Here is a 14,451-nt window from a genome sequence, read left to right on the forward strand (position 1 = left end):
ATGATAGAATCATTAGAAATATCCATCAAATGAATCAACATAGCTTAAAAGGCAATTCCACCACTTTTCAACCTCATTTTCATTATCTCCAGCCTGTGTCTACATATGTAAAATCGGTGCATTTCTATGTTTTGTAGAAAAATAAAGTTAAAAGTTCTACCCGATGACATCATCGTAAAAAACTCTCATTTGTATAAAAAAAAAAGAAAAAAAAAAAAAAAAAAAAAAGTGATGGCTATTCAGCATCAAATGCGACTCCATTCATTGTAGCCAGACAGGCATGTTCAAAGCAGTTTTCATGCAAAGTCATGGGTCGTGCATGGACTCTTATTTTGAAATGCATGTTTAGAGCTGCATGTAGAACTGCAGAAATGAGTGCTAATTTCTTATGACGCGTTCAAAACATATGTGAACTCGTGCTGCGTTCAAAACAACTGGGAATTCGGGAGAAAAAAAAACCTAAAGAGTGGGAAAAATCGTTTTGGACGGTCATCCAAATCGGAATTCCAACTCGGGAATTCGGGACTCTTTCTAGAACTCTAACTTTCCGACCTTAAGATCACCGACGTCATGATTTGACCTCGTATTTTTTCCGAGTTCCCAGTTGCCTTAAAAGCACCACAGTCAGTACTTTGACAGCGCGACGGTTTGTCCTCGGAGAACAGACTTTTCGCTGTTGCCTTGTAAGGTACCAAAAACAAGATGCTCTCTTACATCATTGGGGTAAGTATAATTGCCAGCTAGCTAAATATTATATTGTTGCATTGCTTAGGCTCAGCTACAGTTGTGCGATTTGACAGTGCACAAGGAATCTATAACTAATGGTAGGCACGTTAGCTATGGTTGGCTAACTAGTACTGTAGCTAGTTACATATCTTCGTCGTTAACCATCAAGTTTGTAATCCACTGTAGCTGTAGTAAGTCATATGGTGTATATAGTAAACTGTCATAACTACCTAGCTTGATAACCAAAGCGTTTGATTTGCCACTGTTATGGAGATGTTTGGGCGTTTAGGTAGAAGATAACTAGCTAGCTTGTCATGCAACTTGCTAAGCAACCCTCTCTATTCGCAGTGGTTTATTTGTTATGGAGCTAGACAGTTGGTTCCCTAGTTTATGTGATTGACAATCGGGTTAATTTCTGATCAAAATAGCCAGCATGGAGATCTCTGCACGCTTGTCAAAGGAGTGCACGCCACCATGTCGTTATTGAGTTAGCTAGCTACTAGCAATGGAACGGTGGTGAGCGCAGCAGTTTGGTCTAATGGAGTTTCCCCAGTGTTCTCTGACAAAACCACTCCCCTAATTTTAGGTAAACATTGCGCCTATCCATTATGACTAAACTATTTGTCAAGTTCGGTGTAATTGCACACTGACTGATGCATTGTATATCAGTACAAAAATGAGGTATATCCTAGTAACTGTTAAACACCTGTTTTTGTTGACATGTTGGTACAGTCAGTAACTTTCCCCTCGCAATCATGGCTGCAGTCTTTACAATGTTCAACATGTAAAGATCGACATCTTTATTTCCACAATAACTTCAACTGAAAAGGCAAACCTTCCTTTCACATCTCCGCAGCTCATTCGAAGCAGTATCGACAACATCATCAACCTCATTCTGAGCCTCTTCCTCTCAAAGAAGAAACCTGCCATCACCCTAGAGGACCCCAACATCAAATATGCATTAAAGCTGATAGATAAAGAGGTACGAATTCTGTGTTGTGATCTGCTTATTATTACTCTGTGCTGTGGTGAAACCATGTTCACATTATTAATTTAATAGAGTGAAAGAAACAAAAAACATTGGACTAAGAAATAAAATGAGTAACAATTGTGTGACTAGATAAGACATGTTTGATCTGGGATGCCCAGTGCTGTTCTAGGAAGACTTAGGGCAATTCCATGAAATGGAGTGACGCTCAGACTCAGATTTGTCACTTTAACATTTATGTAAAACAAAAACCAATGATTGCAAAGTTAAACAAACCATACAACTATGCACAATGACTACTTTTAACAATTTCCACACCAAAAAAAAACACATTTACTTGAACAACAGTGCAGATGCAATATTTGGTAACATAATGATCGCACAAATCGTCATTCTGTTATCAAATGTTTGCATCTGCACTGAGTTCTAAGCTTTGTTTAACTTTGTAATCATTGTTTTTTTGTTTGAGTTTCAGCATCACTCTGTTGCTGTGGAAATGCCCCTTACCATTAATGGAACTGCACAAAGACCAAACAAATAAGTTAGGCTGGTCTGTGTCACAAGCCCCTCAGGACTTGGGCTGGGCAGCTGCTCCATTGCTACAGACTGGGTTTTCTCCATTTAGTGCAGAGGTCAATATGCAACCACTCTGGATTATAGTTTGAAGTCATTGCTCTTGTACAGACTGCTAATGTGGATGAAGGCTAACAGTCAGTCAACTGTGTGGTTTATTCAGGGTTATTCAACTCTCACACAGTGGTCCGGAGCCTGCTGGTTTTCTGTTCTACCTGATAATTAATTGCACACACCTGGTGTCCCAGGTCTAAATATAGCCCTGATTTAGAGGGAAACAATGAAGAAAAACGCAGTAGAACTGGCTTCGAGCTCCAGAGTGGAGTTTGAGGGATCTATATCATGTCAGCGTTTTGTGCAGTTGTGAAGGACTGTGTTGTGGTTCTCACAGATCATCAGTCATGACACAAGAAAATTCCGTTTTGCCTTGCGGGAGAAGGATCATGTCCTTGGGCTTCCCATTGGTGAGTACATTCAATTGATGTAGCTGTTCAACTTTTCAGCATTTATATGAAAACACTGTTAGACTATATAGCATAACATGGAATGTATTGCTGGTCTGAATCAGAAATCATACAAAAATGTATTGTATCTGTTCGTAGGGTTGTCTTTGCGCTATCACGACTCCTCTTCATTTGTGGCCACCATACTTTGTGACTATGTTTTTGTTCTCAGGGCAACACATATTCCTGTCTGCCAAGCCGGACGGCGTCCTGGTGGTCCGACCGTACACACCTGTGTCTAGTGATGACGACGTAGGCTTCGTAGACCTGGTAGTCAAGGTACAGAAATCATCTGAAGAAGCTTTCTCAGTACTATAATTCAACCTCCATCTCCTCAACCAGTTTTCCCAACAAATGTTCTTCTTGCTTCCCAGATTTACTACAAGAACGTTAATCCAAAGTTTCCTGAAGGTGGGAAGATGAGTCAGTACTTGGAGAGCCTCCGGATTGGCGACACCATTGATTTCAGAGGGCCCAGCGGCCTGCTGGTCTACCAAGGAAACGGTGAGTCATCACATTTGCCCGACACTGCCACTGTGTGGTAGACAAAAGGACAACACTTAAATAATACCCTGTTATGTATATGTAGGCATTGGCTGAAATTCTGTTTATAAAGTGGTCACTGCTCTGAGCTAGGTCAATGGTGAAGAAGTGCATGCAAGCCACACCTTTACTAAGTTGGTTTCTTTACTGGGTGTTTCAACAGGGGCTTTTGCCATCAAGGCAGAAAAAAAGGCGGAGCCTGTGATCAAAACCGCCAAGCAAGTGGGCATGATCGCAGGAGGGACCGGTAAAACTAATGCCACCATGCTCAATCTGTACATAGCAGAATGGCCATCTGTGATTGGTTGACATGTGTTCTATTGGATCCTGTTCCCTCAGGAATCACTCCCATGCTGCAGATCATCACAGCTATAATGAAGGATCCCCAGGACCAGACTGTGTGTCACCTGCTCTTCGCCAACCAGGTGAGTTAACACCGCTTTCCTCATCTGGATTGAATCTAATGTCAAGGTGTTCAAACATGGGCTAGTAGTCCCTAATACCTTCTCTATCCTGTTCTCCCTCAGACTGAGAAAGACATCTTGCTTCGACCTGAGTTGGAGGAGATCGCAGCAAATCACCCAACCCGATTCAAGCTGTGGTTCACCCTGGACAGGGCACCTGAGGGTAAGAGATGCCCATAACTACTATTTTGTTTCAGTGAACATGATCTGATATAGGCAAATTCATGTTTGTTTCCCATGTTTAAGAACCTTGTCTGGTCCTGAGTGACTTAAACTTTAACGTCTCTTTGCTCATCAGAGTGGGAGTACAGCCAAGGCTTCATCAGTGAGGACATGGTGAGGGACCACCTTCCACCCCCCGGAGACGACACTCTCATCCTCCTGTGCGGACCCCCTCCCATGATCCAGTTTGCCTGCAACCCCAACCTGGACAAAGTGGGCCACGCCAGCAGCCGGAGGTTCACCTTTTAAAGGCCACCCCAGGCGAGGGGTTCCCCAGGGCTCAATGATCCGCTACACCCAACATTTATTAAAATGCTCTTGCATCAGCGCTTGATCATCTATTGAAATCATTTCACTCATCCTACAGCAGAATTGGTGTGGACCATTTTCTGTAATTTGGTGTGCAAAACCGAATCCTGAAATGAGTAGAGTCCAAAGCATTTTCTGTTGATCAGTGATTTCTGATTAAAAGGTTTATCATTCTGAATTTAATCATTGGTAGTTGGAGGGAAGAGTAGAAAACATATATTTGTTATTTGAACGTTCCTCCTGTCAAACTAATTGTGACATCAACAGATACCTGTATACTGAACAAAATATAAATGCAACATGCAACAATTTCAAAGATTTTACTGAGTTACAGTTCATAGGAGGAAATCTGTTAATTGAAATAAATAAATTGGGCTCTAATCTATGGATCTCACATGACTGGGCAGGGGTGGCATAGGCCCACCCCTTGGGTGCCAGGCCCAGCCAATCAGAATGAGTTTTTGCCACAAAAGGGCTTTATTACAGACAGAAATACTACTCAGCACTCCTCCGACGATCCCGCAGGTGACAAAGCTGGATGTGGGGGTCCTGGGCTGGCGTGGTTACACGTGGTCTGCGGTTGTGAGGCCAGTTTGACATACTACCAAATTATCTAAAATGATGTTGGAGGTGGCTTATGATAGAGAAATTAACATTCAATTCTGGCAACAGCTCTGGTGGACATTCTTGCAGTCAGCATGCCAATTGCACACTCACTCAACTTGAGCCATCTGTGGCATTGTGTTTTGTGACAACTGCACATTTTAGTGGCCTTTGTCACCAGCACAAGGTGCACCTGTGTAATGATCATGCGCTTTAATCAGCTTCTTGATATGCCACACCAGTCAGTTGGATGGATTATCTTGGCAAAGGAGAAATGCTCACTAACGGGGATAAACAAATTTGTGCCACAGACATTTCTGGGATCATTTATTTCAGCTCATGAAACCAACACTTTACATGTTGTGTTTATATTTTTGGTTCAGTCTGGTTTGTGTAACTTGACTCAAGTGCCTTAGCAATTGTAATACTTTTTTTTTGTATGCACAGCTGAAGACATGACCGTAATACTGCTCACTTGCATCCAATGCAAACTATTCCTTAAAGTAATGTATAGCTTTGCACAATATTGTCATTGATGTACTTATTCCATACAATATTCATATTGTTGCAGAAAGATTCTCATTGAGTGTGACTACTAAAAGGGGGGATATCTTGAAGCTGTTACTGGAGTCTTTCCATGTGCTTAAATGTGTCTGTTGCTTACATGTCCTCACAGCACTTGAATTACAGTTTCATTATGCAACACGTTTGTTATATACATTGTGACCAATAAAATACAAATGCAATAAGTTGGTTTAAAGTCTGAGGTAGCCGTGGTTACCGCAGAGCAATATGACTCCTCACACCACTTAAGTAACCAAGTTAAGATTGGCACCTTAGGCTGCGCTTACACACAGCCCAATTCTGATTAAAAAAATAACAAATTGGTCTTTTGACCAATCATATCAGGATGTGAAAAGATCTAAGCGCAGCCTTAGTGAGACATGGGACTGGCAGATCTCTAGTTGCACAAATGTGATGCATTGTACTGGCTATGTTCGTATTTAATGAGAAGAGGTTGTGGGTTCAAATCCCATTCTAACTCCATGTCAACATACAAAATAAGGAGTCTCTGGCTGGTGTAAGGATCTCTCCCCATAAGCAAGTGCTCAAGAACTCATAGTGAGACCTTACCTTGCTCCATAGCTCCAGTCAGCTGAAAAGTGGAATAAGTAGCTATAAATAAAAATACTTCCACAAGTATCTCAAAAAGGGGAAAATGTACATAGCTCACCCATCTGTTATAGGCTAGTATACACATACAGCCCATCATTTTTTACCATATTCGTTTTTATTGACAATTCTTTACAAAAAAAATGCATAGAAACAGTACACAGTACATAGTGTTCACTGATATGGTTAAGGCTTGCATAACGATATCATTGCTTTGTGGTAATGTTTACATTCTAGAACGTTGGGCTTCCATGTTTAATGTTCCTAAAATTCATGGATATTATGACAAATTCAACAACATGACAGGACAAACCAAAGTTATTATATTGAATTATTTGGGACACATTAAACAAAACATGCAGATAGTAGCATCAAATGAGAGGACAACATGGAGAGGAAATTATAATTATGGATTAAGAGCGTCTGCTAAATGACTTAAAGGTAAAGTACAGAGACTCATTTGTGGATATTCAAACAAATATATAAAAACCAGTTCTGTAATACATTAAATCTATGGTAGTATAAAGTAAATGCTCCAATGTTGAATTCTCAATTAATGCACTACAATTCGACAACAAATAAGTACAAATGTATAACTTCACTCGGGAATGCAGAGAGAGATCGTAAATTGCTTGAAATGACAACGACGTAATAAGGCCAAAAGGTGGTCTCACAGGTTGTAGAAGAGAGCTTATCAAGGTGGAGGGGTTCAGGGTTGGATGTTGGCACAGTTTGTTCCCATTCACAGCGCTTCATTAGGTTTGCATGGCGACGCCAGCGGGGGCCAATGATGTGTATAAACCCTGGATTGCTGATGCGATGTAATGTCCAATGAGAGGCTTTGAAGCCACCGGTCAGCCATATTGGTACTCATCAGAAGGAGCACTCTTCAAATCATTCCTATAGAGTTTTACAGTATTTCAATAAAATGTTTAAAGGACAAAATTACATTATTATTTATTGTAGTGGGGACAGTATCATTAGTACTCCCTTGTATTTTTATGTTCAGTTCACATATCATTTCAAAGTATGCATTAAGGTGCCTAATAGAATATACTTGTCAAAAACAAAATGTAGACATTAATAAATGCATTTCCATAGCTTCCTAAATCTTTTTTACAATGGAGGAGTACCAAAATGGCTGCGTGGTGACTGCAAAACAGCGCCCCCTGTCAGTCATCTAAAGTTAATACATATCACTGGCGGGGACCCTCCCTCACACGTTGGAGTCGTCATCGGTGACGCTGGCCTCAGGGGAGCGAGAGGAGACCTCGCTGAAGAACTCAACCTCCTTCAGCATGCTCTGAAACACGCAGGAGAAAACACAACACACAGGAGAACGAGGTGGTCAATAACAGTGCCAGAAGAGAGCCATGGTTGTTTTGCTAGTGCACAGCTCGCTGAGAGGCTCTTGTCAAGTGATTCGATGTGTGATCATGTGAGCATTTTAATGACTTCTTACTGTCAGGTTGTCGATTTCCTCAGAAAATGCTCCTATCTGCCTCACAGTCCCTTCCGAGTCTTCCATCTAGAAATACAGACAGTGTTCAAGAGCACTTCACATGGAAAATGAAAAGTAAACATTAAAACGCTATCCTCGCGGTACCACATTCCACCCTCTCATCTGTTCATTGGAGTGATCTAACCTCACTTAAAGTATGATCAGTAATACTTTTTAAAAAGTTAGTGCCTCAGTGGAAGGGGCTACGAAAACACACATAACACTACCTATATCCATATAGGTAACACATTCCCTGAAGTTGAAGGGGTTAATGGCAGTCCCCTACCTGCTCCAACTGGTCCAGGTCGTCCTCGTAGATCCTCAGGCCCCCCTGGAAGCTGCTGTTCTTGGGAATCTCCACGTCCATGGGGCACACGTACTCCTCGCTGTCCTCCTGGCGCTTCTTACGCAGCGTCCCGAAGCCACCGAACGACAGCCTTCTGGGCTGGAGGAGGAGAAAGGATGATGGGAGAGAGTCAGTCAAATGGGGACAAACAGCTGTGTGCCGATAGTGTTAAAAAGCAGTCTGTCCTCGCCTCCTTTTCCTGCTGACCACTGATCTGATCTGATCTGACAGGACAGGACAGGCGAAAGCAATATGGCAAAAACCTATCCAGTCCATTCACACATAAGTGGTCACGAGGCCAACTTCGAGTAGTGAGACACAGCCAAGGACACTGATCAGATCAATAAACACTGATCCCCAAAGCTCTGTATGTCTAACAACAAGATGATGCCTTACCAGCTGTGTGTTGACCCTACCTTGACCTTGGCGGTGGCAGTGAGCAGGGTGTAGTCAGGGTTCTCCAGACACTCCTGTTTGCTGCGCTGGGCCGCGGAGCCGATGAGCAGGTGGAAGTGGGTGGCCAGGTGGCGGCGCAGCAGGGTCTTGTTGGGAGGGATGTTGAGCAGGAGGGCCAGGGACTCCACGTTGAAGCGAGGCTCCAGCACCTGAGACAAGGAGAGATGGAAATGAAGAGACAGACAATGTATGTATATGCTGATGAAGGCATGTGTTCCTGAAATTAGTCAGTGGCAAGCCAATTCAAACGTAAGACTTTTCCCTCTCACCATGACCCCCCCGTGCACACCACTGCCCCTCAGGTTAGGAGCGTACTCAGCCAGGTCCACTGATCTCAGCCACTCCATCACTCTGTGATTGGTCCACTGGGAGATCTCCGCTGGCGTGATGTTGTTCTGCCGAGATAGTTTTTATTAACACCAGCTTAAAAAACAGAAAAGTGTCTCTTTTCCCTATACAAATAACACCACTGAAATGTAACTGAACTGGTGAAGTGAGAGATCATGTGTATGGTGGATATGAAAGCACAGGGAAAGAATGAGAGAGAGAGAGACTTTATTTATTTAGTTGTCTCTAAACCGTACCTCGTCAGAGGGTCGTCGGCGGAGGCAGTTGGGCTCGTAGAAGTTGAGCCGGAGGACCTGGATGGCTCTCTTGATGCTGAGGTGGTGGAGAACACTGCCCACCTTTAGAGACAGCAGGTCATCCTGAAGAGGACAAACACATACACTTCTCAGTCAGGAGAATGACTACTGTCAATCAATTAGAAATAAAGTACACTAGACCTACAACATATGATCACACAAAAGCAAGGATTTTTTTAATTTAAATCGACTTTATTCATCCCCCCTGACACTGATTCTAAATGATTTTAGCCATGTTAGACCGACTATTGCAATTTGAAACTCACCACAGTCATGTAGTGTAGCATTCGCCCATCGACCCTCCCCTCTTCAAACTGGCTCTTATACTGGGGCAGACCAATGTCATCCAGCCATCCTGAGAAACACCAAAACAAGTCAATCACAAGTCACAAAACAGAAAGGTTATTCCATTTTTCGTTGTTAAGGCTTCATTGATAACTCCGAGGCGGTGGTCAGTGGTCACTCACTGGTCACCCAATTGTGGTCCAGTTTGGACTTGCCGCAGTCCTCGTCTGATCCCAGTGCCTGGAGAGCCAGCTGCAGCTTCTTCCTGTGTAGGGGGTGTTTGATCCCCAACTCCTGTTGCCACATAAACATGTATGAGTTGTTTAAGACATCTCACATACTGTACAGTTAAGAAGAGAGCGCTAGAGAAAATAGATGTTTGTCAGGACACAGGTAGCAAATTGAACATTAACCAACTATAAGCTTTAACATTGGGGTTTCATTAAAATGTCTAGCGACATAGAATCTAAACACAGCATGCATGATGGTCCCAGGAAACGCCTCCTGGATGGTCCACTGAGGTGTCCTACCTTCTCCAGGTCGTGCTGCGAGGCCTGCAGCAAGGTGTGCCCTGAGCGGATCCACTGCTGGGCTTGAGCCACGTGCAGCCCCAGGCACTGCTCCTGCAGCCACACACACACCTGCTCCTTACTCCACTGTGCAAAGGGAGCGGCCACATCACTGAGGGGAGAGAGAGCGAGCACACTCACCTTAAACGTGGAGGGTAAACACTACACTGCACTCCATAATTCATTGCCATTTACTCCTCTGACACCACAACATCCTAATATTCTAAAACTGTGATACTGTAGACTTAGTTCCAATTATCTTCTGATCTATTCCTCTACATATCTAGCTCACAGACAGATACACACACAGAGACACAGTCTAGCAAGAGGTGAGCTTCACATACTCAACACTGTGCTGCAGGTCACGTGACCAGCCCAGTCGGGGGCCGGCCGTGGCTCTGACTCCTCCCCTCCTGAACTCAGTCTCTGTCTCCTCCAGGTCTAGCGAGGTGGAGTGACTTCTCTTCAGCCTAGAGGGGTCAGAACACTACACCTAAATATCCTGCCATACTCTGTCCTCATGTTACAGCAAACCCTCTGTCCTCATGTTACAGTTAATAAAGCCATAGTTTCATTTAAAAACCCTGGCTCCATCTTAATTCAGCTTTCCCCAATTATTTGCATAGCATCTCCTTACCTCCTTCTAAACTCAGGGGATAGAGAACATTTTGACCCACCTGCCTAAGAACTTCTTAAAGCCTCTGGACTTCTTCTTGGCCTCTGGTGAGGAAGGAAGGGTCTGGCTGTTGTCTCCTCCCTGAGGTTTGTGTGGTGGGGCACCAGCCAAGTCCAAGTGGTCTGTGCCCTTACGCTCGGCCTCAGCTGGATTCAAACACACATCTGTTAGATCAACAGCCAACATCTGACACAATCCACCACCACTTAGAAAACGCCGGAGGCCAACACTACCCAAGGACTACAGCTGCAATGGCCACCACAAGCACTTCTGGACTACATCTTCCACTACACACCACCACCACTAGGACTACGCCAAGAACCACTGAAAAGCACCACAACTCAATCTGCACATGCAAAGGACTGGTTGGCATGAACTGCTGATGCAAATTCATAGACTTCCAACTGTAAAAGACAAATCTCAGAGGCACATCTTGAAGGACAGCTAGCAGAGTTACGCGGCATCATTGCAGATGGTGTCACGTCATGGATAAGGAACAACTGGATATGATTTCAAAGGGGAAAGAAATCACACACTAAAAACCACCGAGCTCACACCAGCGATCAACTAAAAACTTTCACTTGCTTGATACAAGTGAAGAATTAAGAGTAGGAAAGATGGAGGTAGAGGCATATCTAGGGATTCTTCAAACAACAACGTAACCATTTACCATCTATGACCCAATCAGCCTCAAGAGCGCTCAGAAAAACACACTGCCTCTTTATTTAGTCTACGATGGGTCTGGTTGTATGGTAGATGGTGATCACATTGTTGTGTTAGTATCCCTGCACACATCCAGCGGTCATCCTGATCTGCCATACTGCAGGCCTGGCCCGTCTGTGGGGCTCTGCACTGTAGACTACTGTACTGTACCCAGTGTAGGCGCACTCACACTCCGGCTGCGATCTTCACATCACATAGAACCATGGAGGATAGAGAGAGCAAGGACAGAACATAGTCACTAGTGTAGATACTACCAGACGACAGACAGAAATAAGAAAACACACATTAAGGTATGGAACTGTGAATGGTTTTTCTTATATCATGAACAGAGAGTAATATATATATTTTCACAGCCCTTGTTCACACCACCCCGTGCAGAGGCACGTGCACCCTTCTTCCCCGTACCCTTCCTGCCCCCCAATGATGAGACTCACCCAGATTTGGGGCACTGGACGTCCTCTTGCCTCCACGCATCTTGAAGAAACCACGTCCAAAGGAGGAGCGGGCCTTCTTGGTCCCAAAGCTTTCATTACTGGTGGGGTTTGATGGGGAGGTGGATGGGGGGCTGGGCTCCTCAATTGAGGTCTAGAAATGGGGGGGGGATCACTATGAGCACATAAAACCTAATGAAATATTTGGCATACCAGTAAACAAAGTCAATCTCCCAATAGAACCAGCTCCATTGTAGTTATATTGTTCTACCACCAGGTGGCGGTGGAGTAACATGACTGTTAAAACAACCATTGCTCAGGAATCCTTTTATGATTCTGTATCATCTGGACAGACAGTCCGGAGTCCAGTCAGCCGTCACAGTGGGGCTCAGTGACTCCGTCCTCCGTGTGGGGGCGATAAGAGCTAGAACCATGCCTTCTGCATGACTTGCCCATTTGGGAGACACATCCCATAGTGCCTTTGAGACTCTCCCACGTTGAGAGGTCAAAAGGTCAAAGATAAGAGGCTCTAGTATTCTAGTTTGGGTGACAAAACTAGGGGGGGGTAGGTAATTGGCCCCTTTTGCACTGTAAAAATATGTGATTTAAAACTTATAGTCAGGCTAGAGCAATGGGTCAGTAACCGAAAGGTTGCTGGTTCGAATACCCGAGCCGACAAGGTGAAAAATCTGTCGATGTGCCTTTGAGCAAGGCACTTAACCCTAATTTGTTCAAAGGGTGCTGTACTACTATGGCTGACCCTGTAAAACAACACATTTCACTGCACCTATCCGGTGTATGTGACAATAAAAAAATCTTATCGTATATAAACTCTGCCATGATTGCAGCAAGTCAAGGTCTTTCCAGTTAACCCACCACTCCCCATCCCCCTAGGAGAGAGGGGACGGTCTTACCTGCTCGGTGTTGCTGTTTGTGTGACCCAGGCTACCTGCTGAATGTGGTGGGACTTCTGGTGGACTGCAAAGAGAAGGGAAAGTTAACTCTCAGCTTAGACCTAGAGATGATGAACATACAGACAAATAAACTAAAAACAGTGACCTAAAGTGCAAATAGTCCATGGGAGTGTAGTTTGTGCAGGGAAAGTAAAACTTTACCTGTCTGTGTCTGGCGCCTGTGTCGGTCTCTCCTGCTCCAGCTCTGAAAACACTGCAATAGATGGAATCTGGGAAAAGAGGGTGAGCGAGGAAGAGAAAGAAAGACAAGAGTCAACATCTCTAAATGAATGTGTCGTCAATGTCGCAAAGCACAGTCGACAGTTTCATTGGTTAGGTAGCTGCTGTCCAGCTAAGCCAATACCCCAAGCCTGTTGACTTGCACATTCCTATGAAAGGCCCAACATGAAGTTTTGGTAAGGAAGTCTAGAGTCTCGGGTCCATCCTGTGTGATACATTGTTATGACAGGGGAGGTCTTTACCTCGTCCCAGCTCCTTCCTGTCTCCTCCCCAACCGCCAGGGTGGCCCGGTCTGTATCCATGGCGACCTGAATGGAGCGGGATCTGTCATCCTGGATGTCATAGTAATCGTCTTCATTCAGTGTGTCTGGGGGAAGGGGGGGACATTTATAATTGTTACACAATTATCAAGTCCATTATTCTACACTCTCAAACATGTGATTGATCTAGTCCGATAAATAGAGAATGAATGGACTATTGCAATGATACCGATAAAACACTTCATTACTACTTTCATACTCCTTGAACATAGTTTCACCTTTCACCAAGTCCTGGACTTTCTTGTACCGTGTGATAGACTCCTGAAGCTCCTTGATCCTCCGGTCCTGTGGGTGAAGGATGGTAGATCAGAGTTAGAAAAAGCCATTGAGATCCCCATGCGTCAACTAATAATAATAATAATAATAATAATAATAATATGCCATTTAGCAGACACTTTTATCCAAAGCGACTTACAGTCATGTGTGCATACATTTTTACGTATGGGTGGTTCCCGGGGATCGAACCCACTACCCTGGCGTTACAAGCGCCATGCTCTACCAATTGAGCTACAGAGGACTACTGCAGCCTCTATGAAACAGTAAAGACAGCAGCTCCAGTACCTTGTCATTGTTGGCTGACATCAGGGACTCCATGGCCCTCTTCATCCTCAGCACATCCACATCTGGAAAACAACAAGTGTGCCCCCACAGTGATCAGACAGACACACTGTCTGGTGTCTACTGGTGTCTGTCCACACTGATGGAGTTTATAAATACCTACATTCAAGTCAAGTTCACTTAAGCAACAGGAATTTTAATCGAATAGACAATTACCTTGCAGTATATGGGGCATGTTCAAGCACAATACATTCTTGAAGTGAATAAATTGCACCCTACATAAATTGCATTCCTTTATAGTAAATGGGTGATAAGAGACTCAGCTGTGGGTTGAAAGAGTCAGAGATCATGTCTAAACATGTGTGGTATGAGCCCTGCAGACAGATAAGAGGACAGTAAGGTTGGAAGTACAAAATCCCCCTTTTTTCCCCTCAGTCTGTGTGAGACAGACAGGATGCTTAGAAAACTGTATTTCAGGGGGAAAATCCAATGCTCAGGCCATGTCTTGATGGTACTCATCATTACTTAAGGGAACTTAAGGGCAGAAGTAACTGCAGACGAATTAGGAAAAGGAATGCTGGAACATCTTTTTGCCGTATATCTGTCAAGGTGCAAGTTAAGCCTATTGAAATATTATGGCTCCTG

At 43.9% G+C, this 14,451-nt stretch overlaps 2 protein-coding genes across 3 annotated transcripts in view; one reads left to right on the top strand and one right to left on the bottom strand.

Moving 5' to 3' along the window:
- The first annotated feature begins 347 nt into the window (after window positions 1-347).
- On the top strand, window positions 348-5,680 carry LOC311140667 (NADH-cytochrome b5 reductase 3-like). Its single transcript, XM_084175835.1, has 9 exons — window positions 348-723; window positions 1,583-1,708; window positions 2,679-2,751; window positions 2,963-3,069; window positions 3,165-3,294; window positions 3,497-3,580; window positions 3,673-3,758; window positions 3,861-3,960; window positions 4,096-5,680. Exons 1-9 carry the CDS (start codon window positions 703-705, stop codon window positions 4,266-4,268), a joined length of 900 nt encoding a protein of 299 aa, XP_084031961.1. The 5' UTR covers window positions 348-702; the 3' UTR covers window positions 4,269-5,680.
- Window positions 5,681-6,200: 520 nt separating this feature from the next.
- LOC311140314 (liprin-beta-1-like) overlaps window positions 6,201-14,451 on the bottom strand; it is a 40,981-nt gene continuing 32,730 nt past the window's right edge. The window contains exons 9-26 of one of the 2 annotated variants that reach the window (XM_084175320.1): window positions 13,810-13,871; window positions 13,467-13,533; window positions 13,171-13,295; window positions 12,851-12,918; window positions 12,650-12,713; window positions 11,739-11,889; window positions 11,455-11,487; window positions 10,583-10,727; window positions 10,250-10,375; window positions 9,867-10,017; window positions 9,519-9,630; window positions 9,318-9,406; window positions 8,992-9,114; window positions 8,677-8,802; window positions 8,368-8,556; window positions 7,892-8,050; window positions 7,567-7,632; window positions 6,201-7,407 (exon numbers count right to left, since the gene is read on the bottom strand). In XM_084175320.1, coding sequence (XP_084031446.1) covers window positions 7,321-7,407; window positions 7,567-7,632; window positions 7,892-8,050; window positions 8,368-8,556; window positions 8,677-8,802; window positions 8,992-9,114; window positions 9,318-9,406; window positions 9,519-9,630; window positions 9,867-10,017; window positions 10,250-10,375; window positions 10,583-10,727; window positions 11,455-11,487; window positions 11,739-11,889; window positions 12,650-12,713; window positions 12,851-12,918; window positions 13,171-13,295; window positions 13,467-13,533; window positions 13,810-13,871 — 1,943 coding nt within the window. In that variant the 3' untranslated portion in view covers window positions 6,201-7,320. The remainder of the gene's footprint in view (window positions 7,408-7,566; window positions 7,633-7,891; window positions 8,051-8,367; window positions 8,557-8,676; window positions 8,803-8,991; window positions 9,115-9,317; window positions 9,407-9,518; window positions 9,631-9,866; window positions 10,018-10,249; window positions 10,376-10,582; window positions 10,728-11,454; window positions 11,488-11,738; window positions 11,890-12,649; window positions 12,714-12,850; window positions 12,919-13,170; window positions 13,296-13,466; window positions 13,534-13,809; window positions 13,872-14,451) is intronic. The other variant, XM_084175321.1, reaches the window with a different exon arrangement.

The sequence above is a fragment of the Coregonus lavaretus genome (genome assembly GCF_964263955.1).
Source record: "Coregonus lavaretus genome assembly, chromosome: 13".
Lineage (NCBI taxonomy): Eukaryota > Metazoa > Chordata > Actinopteri > Salmoniformes > Salmonidae > Coregonus > Coregonus lavaretus.